The following is a 12,068-nucleotide window of genomic DNA, read 5'->3' on the forward strand; positions in this document are numbered from 1 at the left end:
AAAGGTCAAGTATTGTTCTGGTTCGCGTGTGTTTTGTTTTAGCTCCAAAGGAACCAAGCCACATTCTGATGCTGAGCTGACGTTTAAAAACAGGGGACTTTCAGAAAAATATTTACAGCTTCCTGGTTTCATCTCTCCCCAGTGTGCGGACATCAAGTCATGATCAAGGTGTGCCGTGATGGATTGGCTCCGGGAAGACTTGCTTTGTGGTGCTTTGGCTGCAGCTGTGACTATCACAGACTGGAGCCAGCACATCAAGCATTTCCTGTTACGTGCTGAAACTCTTCCCAAAGACTAGGGTGGCCTGCCACCTGTCCCTTCATTCCACGCCCACACTCAGAAGATCAAACCAGGCTTAGCGGCGCTTCCTAAACAAAGGGGGAAGGCTGTCAAACAAAGGAAGCAAGGACATGCCATTCAAGTTTTCCGGGGGGGGGGCAAGAAGTGGAAAGTGATTTTGTTTTTTTTTTAAGGAGGATTGGATGGGAAAGAGCTAAAAAGATCTTCTGTTGGCACCCTTCTTTTGGTCTCGTTGCCAAGGCTGGGGTATTACAATGTAGCTCGCTTCGGAAGGTAAGGCCAGTGATTAGATTGTATTTTAAACCTTCAAAACATAAAAGGATCTTATTGTACAACGCTTTGTCATGCTGGTGAGTGCTACCTTCTGTGAGCTGTCCCTTGTGGAGGGCTCCTAGCTCAGGAGAATCAACCTGCAGTGGGAGCAAAGTGTAGAGATAGATATTGTACATGGCAATCTGATTAAAAAGCCTCTCCAGTCTGAGACAAAAAAAGGACAGTGACTGCCACACTGGCTCAGGAGGAGGCCCTACAGAAAGTGATTGTGGCTATACTGGGTGGCCAGGACAGTATGTTCCCAGCCCCCGGGATAGCCTTAGGAAGCATTATTTTGGCACATCCCCTAGCCAGAACCATAGGTGCCGCACCTCCTGGCTTGAAGTGGTTTCCATCATACACAGGGCGCACAGTTTAGTTCAGTGGCTCTCAGCACTCCAGCACCCCGGGCCGGGAGGATGGAACTCATGGCATAGATTTAAATGTCTTTCCAAGGCAGAAACACAAAAGAGCCTTCCCTCAGATGAACCCCGCTCTGATGTTCAGTGTGCCCAGATAGTGCATTTGCATCTCCCTCTACCAGCAAGAGAGCCTCTGGCCTGCTATTTCCAACATGTAGGTGTGGGTCAGTAATAAATTACCTCTATGTCTCTTACCTATCATTGTCCGTGTTGATGGGGACTTGATTCTTTTGCCACAAGATTAAGGGCTCTGGTAAACCATGGATCTGGCACTGGAATCTTGCAACACCTCCTTCTTCCACGACTGCGTTCTGAGGGTGAACATGGAAGTCCGACATAGCTGGAGGAGGGAAGAGAAGAAACAAAGACATGAAATGAGATCACAACAGCTCAGCGCTGAGAGAGCGCACTGCCAGCAGAGGTCACAATGACCCAGCCTGGCAGAAATATCCACCACTTCACCTGCCAAGAAACAGCAAACAAAAGTGGCTTGTAGGGTCATATCTGAATCTGGACCCATGCCTTGGTGTGCAGAAAGGATGTTTGCACACCAGGCATTTGCACATGCTAACCCTGCACCTGGGCAAAGAAAGCGGGATGGGAGGCCTGCAATTACACAATTTACGTGCGCTGCAATCATGTGTAGAAGTGACCACCATCACAGCAGGGGCCAGTAGGATGCTCCAACACTGCAGTGTCACTCATTGGCTGTCTTTGTCATCACCTTCAGTAGGCGTTGGATTCGGCTGCAGAGCAGAAAAGGTCTGGTCTCTGCGCTTTTCATTCCAGTGCTGTCAGTGCCCTTCTACCATGTCCACCACAAACGTCCTGTCTGTATGTTTGACTTAACTTCCCCATTAACTTTATTTTCATTTCTCTACTGAAAGAGTGCAAGGAACAGGCTGGCAACCATTTTATGGCAGCCGATTTTTTTGCTTGGCACATACTGCAGGTGGCCTCCTATCATTTCAAGTTTCTGCCTTCCAGCATCAAAAAAGGAAAGGGAACAACCCCAATAAAGTCAGAGCTGTTAGAATGATAGGATCAGAACTGATAGCAACAGAGGTTGGCAAACACCAACAGATGATGCCGGTGCCAATTTTAGTGCATATTTTCTCCATCACCCTAATAGCAGCAGAGGGACCAGTTCAGTATTGTACAGGCAACAACCTATTCAGAAAGGATAACTGGTGACTTAGTGAATACAAAGAGACAACAGGTCAAATTCTAAGCTGCCCAGAGCAAGACACTGGAACTCACTAGTTAAGTGCAGAACTAGGAGTGCTATCAATCACACAAGAATTCACACAGCACCCCCTAAACCCCTGATCCAGCATGCACTGGGCTCACTATAAAACCAAGGAGGGAAGTCCTGGCTGGGAATCTGGAGAGGAAGGGTCTAGGGCATTCTATTATGATCTACAGTAGTGTTCCCACCACTGAAACCATTGATGGAGCTGCACTGGTGATCAGCCTCCGGCATGATAGCCACCATGACACAAGTCTGAGCTTTGTCTGTCATTCATTCCAGTCAAAGAAAAACAACAGAAAGGGAACATTGTCCGGAGGGATCCTTTTGGCAAATGTTCAGATCAATCCTTATTTTAGCTCTCCCAAACTGTTAGCATGATGCAGTGGGGTTTTGCAGTAATTTGGGAAAAAAACAGAGTCCCCCTGTGCTAATGTGGCATCACACTCTGGAGGAAGATAGGAAAGGCCAGGAACTGCTTAAAGATGGCCATGCTTATCAAGCAGTCGCACACGATCATGATAGGATTGGGGATATCCTTCAACAGAAGACAAGTTTAAGACAACAGCCCATGGTTTGTTATTTCCTGGTCACGACTCTCATTAGGATATAGGTTGCCCTCCGTTACATTAAGGAGAAAAGCATGGGTATAAACTACTGACTCACACATCTACCTCAGTTCTGCACAACCACATAACATGCACATTCCTCTACTGTTAAACTTAGTTACTACAGGCCCTGAGCCTGGGAGGTGATGAGCATCTGCAACAAGCATCCTCCTCAACCAGTGGGCCTGTAGTGAGTCCCACAAAGTGCTCAGGACTTTGTAGGATTGGGCCCTGCATGCCCACGACACTTGGGGTCGCCTGGGCTTCTCATGTCAACCAGCTGTCAGCAAAGGATAACTCTCAAAGCATCAGCGAAGAAGAAGAAAGACCAGCTTTTGCAGTACAATAAGAGTAATAATCATTTGTGGGTAAAGTGTCTGGCATGCCGTTAGCATTACATAAATCATCATCACCAGAATACAATAATTATTACTATTAATTAATTGGAAGGTGCTAACTTTTGACTGCGTAATAAATATAACCTGGGCTAATAAACACCTCAGAGCCTCTATTTAGCTCATGATTCATTTTTAGTACCATATACACAGGAGGATCCCTCAAGTTACCATATAATATAAACTCCAAGAAAATCACGTATCCCCTAGCTCTGTTTTCCCATCCCTAAAAATACCCCTCTCCCGCACAGAAAAGCCCACCTCCTTTTACATGTGTCAAGGGTAATCAATGTGCATCTGCTAAGGAACAAGCTACGTATGTGTCAGGGTCACTCACCTGCTGATTCCAGTTGGGCTTGGGCAGATGGGAGAGGCTATTAGCAATACATTAAATATGTGCTGCTTTAAACCCCTCTGCTCCCCAAATCATCAGTCTCAAGTTCAACATGCTAAATACAGATTTGTTAAGCTGATTGAATAGCGCTTGGTAGAAAGCCCCAGCACAGGGCGGTTGGAGGATTGGGAAGGTTTCCCCTGGACCCTGGTCTTTGGTTCTAAGTATTTCATTAATATCCATTTTGTTTCAAGTGCTTGTGAATTCCCCTTGCCATATGGTCTTGTGTAGATAGCAGTAACACCCAAGCTGCCATGCGCCCTCAGCACACTAGACATATTGCACGACCGGATCAAAGCCCGCCTAGTCAATGGGAAACCCAATGGGAAACATACTAACCTGGAAACTGTACACACAGGCATACAGAAACATCTTCTGTTCTCCCTACAGGGAGCATTTCTAGGGAGTGTCCTGACGCCTTCAACAAAACTGACCAAACCTATTTCTGATTTAACTTTTGAAGGTGAAGAATGATCCCTTATCCCTTTTTCTCAAAAGGGCAACATGCCTGATTGTGGGCCCCTGAGTTACACTGGCAAGCACTGCATGAGCTATCCCACTGACTTCAAATGGGACCACTGATGTCAGTCAGTGCTCACCAACAGAGGGAAGAGTTCCAGAAGGAGACCTGGTCCAACGTCCACTGAAATCACTGGGACACTTTCCATTTCAATGGGTTTGGGCTCAGGGCCAGGATGAGGTACGTTATTGTGTCCATCCAGTGCAAATTACTATTCAATCCTCTATGGATTCTCTGGGTTTGTCCCAACATATTCACCTCATGAAGGGCTTGATCCACGTCAGTGGGAGCTGGAGCATGCCCCATGTTTGCCTTGTAAAGTTAATGCCTTATTTATTTTCATACTGTTAAACTGATTCTTATTTCCATGAATAAAGCTCTCATCGAATATAATGAGATGGAAGGAAATCCTGCACGAGGAGAAAGAATGTGGCATGCCCAATAAACTAATGATGATGTGTTAGTAGTACTTGTATTATCATAGAATCACAGAATCATAGAATATCAGGTTTGGAAGGGACCTCATGAGGTCATCTAGTCCCACCCCCTGCTCAAAGCAGGACCAATCCCCAATTAAATCATCCCAGCCAGGGCTTTGTCAAGCCTGACCTTAAAGACTTCTAAGGAAGGAGATTCCACCACCTCCCTAGGCAACGCATTCCAGTGCTTCACCACCCTCCTAGTGAAAAAGTTTTTCCTAATATCCAACCTAAACCTCCCCCACTGCAAGTTGAGACCATTACTCCTTGTCCTGTCCTCTTCTACCACTGAGAATAGTCTATTATGATAGCCCCTAATCAAGGATTAGGCATCCATTGTTCTATGTGCTGTACAAACATAGTGAAAAGAGAGTTCCCATTCCTAAAAGGGGGTACAGTCTTGGTAAGTCACCACCTGTCAATAGTATAGAGGTGCCCAATAACTGATAACCAAGCACAGTGACTGACTGGATGATCACGCTATAATTGGTATCAGCTGGCTAATCACCAGGGGTCCATGAACTCACTGAACTGCACAAAGTTAAACAAGAAAACAAAAACGCCAGAAACGCAGATGCCCTGCATTATGACTCACTGTAAGGATGCAGAAACTACAGGCTGGAAAAACGATCACGGTGTTCTCTAGCAATAAACAATATTGAAATTTAACAGCCGCTGAAGGGGTTAATTTGAGGAGGGGAGTGTGAATGAAAATAGCCCTCAGTAAAAAACGCATTTCCATTCCTTTATTTCAATCGTATTTCGTACAGGTAAAATTGCAGTGATAACCTCTCCTCTTAAAGACACTGGTATTAATATTTATCATGAATAAAACATGTGAGGTTATAAATAATTCAGTTATGAGGACGGTAAGTAAAATATTACTCTTCTGTGACCCTGTAATGTGGCTTTGAAGCACAGGTTTATGTTAAATGCCTAGGAAACACCACGACCCCTGCCAAGGCAGCTGGTTTTCACAATCTGCATTAAAAATGAATGCACTGACCTACAAAATACTATTTTTTAAAGCAGGTTTGAAACTTTCTTTACAGTTACAAAGACAAAGGCTTTGCTGGAGCTCATATAAACTGCCACAAAGTTAACAGCAAGTGAGCACCTGAATGTGGTTCCCAACCTCGAAATAAATCACATCGGTGTGTAAAGGAGAAAAGGGTGGGAAACTGACGGCTTTATGGGGCACCATTCAAGGGAGATAAATCTGTACCATACCATACTACATACTTCTCACCTGACTGCACAACAAATCCACACTGCTGAGCACTTGCTTCTCTGACTCTCCTGCCTTTCACCAGGAAACACTAGGATTTCTGTTATCAGGGACACTTAATTGTCTAAACATACCTTGGGAACAGTGCTAACCACACCTTCCCGGTTGGCATCGGCCACTTGCCAAGAGCCTGACGGCTGCATCTAATTTGCATGCACATTTACATAATTATTTTTTAAAATAATTGCATGGCACTATAATATTCATTTGCACTCTCAGTCTCCTGGATAGGGAGGCACTATCTAATCCCTCTATCTTGGTCATTTAACTTACTCCATCCAGTTGTCCCCAATGAAACCACCACTGCAGCAGCTGAGTAGTAGTGGGTGAGTGGAAATTGCTGGCTGGTTCTGTTGACCTGCTGTTAGAGGGGATCTGAACTGATCTTTCCCCCCTTAAAACTTTCTGCTGGTTCAGTTCCGTCCGTGGCAGGAACAATGGGAGTAGGCAAGGCGCCAACGTGTTGACCATTGTGTCACCTAACTCTGCTAAATGCAATTACGGACGATGTGATGGTTAAAAATGCCCGCAGCTGCTGGGGCCTTGGCTACAGTGAACATCATTCTGAGCCTGTGTACAGGCAAATGTGGTATCCTCCCCTCCAAGGGAAGTATTTCATAACACAGAGGTGGGCAAACTACAGCCCGCGGGCCACATCTGGCCCATGGGACCATCCTGCCCGGCCCTTGAGCTCCCTGCCAGGCAGGCTAGCCCCTGGCCCCTCCCCCACGGTCCCCTCTCCCTGCAGCCACACCACTGAGCGGGCAGCGCTCTGGGCAGTGGGGCTGCGCGCCCCCACAGGGCAGCGTGGCTGGCTCTGGCTGGGTGGCACGGCTGCCAGACATGCCACTCTGAGCGGCATGGTAAGGGGGCCAGGGCGAGGGGTGCTGGGGGGCAGTCATGGGACAGGGAGCAGGGGGTGGTTGGATGGGGCGGAGGTTGTGGGGGGGCCATCAGAGGATGGGGAACGGGGGGGTTGGAAAGGCGTGGGAGTCCCGGGGGGCCTGTCAGGGGGTGGAGGTGTGGATATGGGTCGGGGAAGTCAGGGGACAGGGAGCAGAGGGGGTTGGATAGGGGCAGGGGATCCCGAGAGGGGGGCAGTTGGGGGACAAGGAGCAGAGGGGGCTGGATGGATAGGGAATTCAGAGGGGGGCAGTCAGGGGGTGGGAAGTTGGAGGGGGGCGGATAGGGGGCGGGGCCAGGCTGTTTGGGGAGGCACAGCCTTCCCTACCCAGCCCTCCCTGCAGTTTTCAACCCTAATGTGGCCCTCGGGCCAAAAAGTTTGCCCACCCCTGTCATAAGACCACCACAGGCGTAGAGAGCCAAGAACGATGCTGGTGGTATTGTTATCTCCAGAACATGACTACGGCGTGAAAAGTCTCAGAGCTGCTCCCCTTCGACTGGGCCCAGTGCTATCTTGAACTGGCACTCCTGCCCTTTGGCAGCGCATCATATTGTCCGTGCAGAGCACAGACAGCCAAGCAGAGGAGTGCTGCACCCATGGGCTGGGGGCTGCATGAGCAGCACTCACAGACTGCAGGCAGTAGCTGGGCTGATCTCGTAAGCTATAAAGTGTTTGGTTGGATGTGGGAACTCCAGAAGAAGCCCCGGACCACAGGTGCCAACTCCATGGGTGCTCCGGGGCTCAAGCACCCACCGAAAAGAATAGGGGGTGCTCAGCACCCGCAGGGCCACATTAATCTTTTGTGGGCCCCATCCCCTGCTCGGCCTCTTCCCCACCTGCCGCTCCATCTCAAGACCCCATTCAGCCTCTTCCCTCCAAGGCCCCACCCCCACCCCGCCCTGTGGCCCCACCCATGCTCCGCCCGAGGCCTCAATCCCACCCAGCCTCTTCCCCCAAGGCCCGCCCCACCACTCGCACAGGGAGGGAGCGGGCAGAGAGGAACACAACCACCAGCAAAACCAAAAGTCAGCACCTGTGCCCCAGAAGCTGCAAGACTCAGGGCGGGTGATACTGTTCCTTCTAATTCAGTATTGAGCCAATGGTAATGCGTGGGGGACCTGCTGCAGGAGACACCCATCTTTTGAATGAGCTAGAAATCCAAGACTCTAGCCATTTTTTGTTATTGTAAAGCCTATGGGATTTTTCATAACAGGAGAAGTATTCTAGTTCCTGGGTCCTGGACACATCCCAGGGTGGATATTTACATTATACCTAACTGTACTTTCAATGAGAGAAATTATCCTTCACTTCTTCCTAAAACTCTCGTGGAGTGTTACTCGAATGCATTGACTGCCACATTCCACTCCAGCGGTTGGCGAGGTATCACTATACAGCACACTAAGGAGCTTCCAAATTCAGAATTCCATTGCTCTGGGATTCCCGGAGGAAAAGTCCTCAAGACACTGCACTAAACCTGCAGCATCTCACAGGTAAGAAGCAGATCTTGACCTCATCCATATTCACGGAGGATTTATTACGGCAAACAAGTTTGCTGGGTCTTCCATAATCGAAGAGCAAATACACTCTCCAGACTAACAGATGCCACGGAAAGTCTGATGTAATAAAAATGAAAATAGGTATTGAATGAAATTTTCTTTACTCCATGAAAAACTAAATTGAAACCATTAATGGCCAATCCTTTTTTGTTCACTAGAGCATTAGTGCTAAGCAAGAGATTGACCTAGATCTGATGTAGAAAAAGAAAACATTAACTCGGGATGTCAAAGCAAATCCCATGCCTGTTAGAATCATTAAAACGCAAACATTATTATCAACTGCAGGCACAGGGGGAAAAGAACTCTGAAAGTTCAATACAAAGCATGGTGTTTGGAGAGCGGGAAGCCCTGCTACTTTTGTAATCAAGTTGCTTTTCCATTTTTTAAATTACTCCAGAAAACAACACACCCAAGTTGCTTGCGATACAATGTAGTGATCCAATGCAGCCTTAAGAGCACGTCCTATAAGGTGCTAAGCACCCTCAAAAGCCATGGAAGTTCAACCGTGTGCAAAATGACACGCGAAAAGGGCAGTCACTTGGATAGTAGTGCTTCATGTTTCTGCCCACTAACACCTCAGACCCTCTAGAAATTGCAAATCACAGGTGAAAATGAGAGTGTAAAAGGAGGAAGAGTCGTGATACTTAGTTTTTATATGCAGCTTTTCATCCAAAGCCCTCAAAGTCCTTTATAAAGGAGTGTGTGTACCACTAACCCCATTTTACAGATGAGAAGACTAAGGCACAGGGGAAAGTGATTTGCCCCAAGTCACAAAGCAAAGCAGTGGCAGAACTGGTTCCCTTAAAGAGTGGTTCTTCCCTGAAAGGTAATGTTGTAAAAATGTCACTGTGTGAGGGGAATGGCCTTTATCATGTGTCTCTGATTTTCTCACTGATGCTAGTTTACTACTAAAAAGGCCTTTTCCCTAACAGCTCGTCTCCACAAACCCAGCCTGAGCCCTGAGAGCCAAGCTGTGTTATTTCCATCTTGTACATCATCACCAGTAACAGAAGCTCTTCTGGCCAAAGCAGGCCCTCACAGACACCAATACAACCCACTGCCTTCTGATTACCCCTCTCTAAAGGCTAATGGGATTGCCCAGGCATAGCTGTGGCAGCAGAACCTGTATAACTGGGGATGACATGTAAGAGGGAGAGACCCCTAAGTCTTGGGTAAGCCCATGAGGACAGCAGTTGGAACAAACATCTTTTTATTTGCACGCTGAGCAAATCTTGGAAATGCCTGAGACACAATGAACATGGTGAGAATCACATTTCTGGGTGGAAGCATATTTTAATCACCTTCCATTCTGCTTCCCATATATAAGGGCATAGGGAAGCCTCCGTAATACTAAGGCAGCAGAAAGATCAGAGCCTGATCACTGGCCGCCCTTGACGGAATCCAGCCAACAGAAGTCAAAGAGACCTTTTCCATGGAGTAATTAAACAGTGTGCCAATTAAGTGTGTATCTGAAGTGTTACAACCTCAAGCTGAAAGGCACAAGAGAAACAATCTTTGGGGTCCATTAGGCTCATTAAATGCTGGCAGTCCGCACCACCCCTCACCCATCTCCAAACTCCACCCAATAGCCAAGTTCCCATAGCAAACACAAGAATTATGTCCCTCTTCATTCTCTGACGCTTTAAGAGACCTGGCACCATTAACCTAGCAAACTAGCTGAATATTTTCAAAGGAGCTAGCAGGTTAAGTCTTAATAAATACGGAGTCTGCCTTATCTGCAAAGAGAAATTCTTATCTTGGACAAGGTCATTTTATTTGCTACCCTTCACACTCTGGGAACTGAGAATCGGCCTGTCTGAAAGGAGCCCGGATATTAAAAGGGGTTGTGGAGAGAGAATAAGCAAATTCCATTGGGTTTCTCCTCTCCTCTCAATGACGCCTGCTTTCAGAACAGAACGGTTTTACGAGTCTTTAAGAAAAGACACTGTATCTTCTTTTTACATTCTTTTTAAAAAGATGCATAAAAAAAAAAAACACCTCACACAAGAGCCCAGTGGCTATTCACAGCTGCACAGCAACCTCACCCTGACTGGAAGCTCACTCTCCGTGTCTAATGATGCTATTGTGTGAGGCTGTGGCTGAACGGCTACGGAGCCCTGTTTTGAATGCATGCGGCTTTGTGCATAGTGAAGCGTGAACAACAGCGCCGCCCATTTATCTATTTAATTCTCCAGGAGTATCAGAAGTGGGGGCCGTCACTCACAGCTGAGGGAAATGAAAAATCACCTCTCTCCCAGCTTTAAAGAGGGAGGGACCTATTAGAGAGCAGCCGTGCCTCACTCGCCACAGAAGAAAATCCCCTTCAGCTCTTCCCTCTAATAAGAGGGTTTAAAATCCCAAATCTCCATTGTGCACGTTGGGTCTCAGATCTGAAAACCAAATGGGCCGTGAGACTCAACAGCGTTAGAATGGAGGAAGACATTTTGGATGAACGCAATGCAAACAAGCAGCCACCAGAAGATAGGGGAAAAAAACGTTTTTGCTATGTACCGCACTTCCCAACCATAGTGGGGGTTTCTGAAAGGGCATGGGACTCCATCCTACACTCACATTAGCCATCTTCATTCCTCAGAGCAGTCCCGTTGAGTTCAACAGGACTAATCGAGTAAAACACACACAGGATCAGGCCCAAAGCTTGTAACTTGCTATGCGGATTTTCAACAGTTCTGTGTCTATTGCCCACACCTTGAACCAAATACAGACTCCAATTAGCCACACGTTTTCTGCTGTCATCCAAACCATTTTTCAGCTCCACAGTGGAACAAATGGAACTACTCCCAGAGCAAGGCAGTAGGAGGAGGAATGGCAGAATCAGGCTCTCTGGAGGGTTTTTTTGTGTTGCCAAAGTCTCCCAGAGCACAAGATTTCTCCCTCTCATTTCTTCGCTCTCCCGCCACTTTAAAAATCATCAGAACTGATTCTTTCTGACCAAAGTTGGGTGAGATGATTTCATCCAAATATGGTTCCAAATAAAAGTCAGATCAAAAGCAGTTCTCAGGCCAACATGCCAAGTTTCCACCTGGAGCAGGCTGGGGATTTTTATTCCATTAATTTATTTATTTATTCTTGCTGCTCAGTTCTAAACCGCCTGAAGATAGGAGCTGCTGATTGAGTTTGAATAGCGCTGGTGCGCTGCATCGCATTCTAATAACCCATCTCGTGACGGAGCAGCTGTCTACGGGAGAAAATAAGCAGCAGATACTAAAAAAAACCCCAGCATTCCATACTCACAGCAAGATGAAATCACTTCATTTGTGTCAAGCGTTATTGGCTTTTTACATTACAATTTACATGGCCATGTGCCAAAAAACAGGCAATCTGCACGCTTCCCCCTTTCAGTCCAGACTGGTTGGAAGGTAGGGGCTGCATTGGGGTGGGGGAGGAGGGACATATAGTGGGGGAGGCCTTGGAAATTTTAGGGACTTCAGCTAGAATTCTTCTAAGGGCTCCAGGGAAACACACATTAGCACAAGGCTCTTCCACTTTCCCAGGGGGTGTGCACCACACTCGCCCTGCGCAGACCCAGTGTCGGAGGCTGTTACACAGGGGAGGAGCCATAGTCATGGTCTTACCCTCTGGCTAGCACATTGCCTACCTGGGTTGTGGCTTGTCCCTGCACA

General features: G+C 47.3%; 1 protein-coding gene across 1 annotated transcript in view; it reads right to left on the reverse strand.

The window, feature by feature from the left end:
- Window positions 1–12,068, reverse strand: part of IGDCC3 (immunoglobulin superfamily DCC subclass member 3) — a 191,156-nt gene that overhangs the window by 90,378 nt on the left and 88,710 nt on the right. Inside the window, exon 3 of the mRNA XM_084642518.1 lies at window positions 1,230–1,374. Within this exon, the coding sequence (XP_084498644.1) occupies window positions 1,230–1,374 (145 nt within the window). The remainder of the gene's footprint in view (window positions 1–1,229; window positions 1,375–12,068) is intronic.

This window comes from Lepidochelys olivacea (genome assembly GCF_965140295.1).
Source record: "Lepidochelys olivacea isolate rLepOli2 genome assembly, chromosome: 10".
Classification (NCBI taxonomy): domain Eukaryota; kingdom Metazoa; phylum Chordata; order Testudines; family Cheloniidae; genus Lepidochelys; species Lepidochelys olivacea.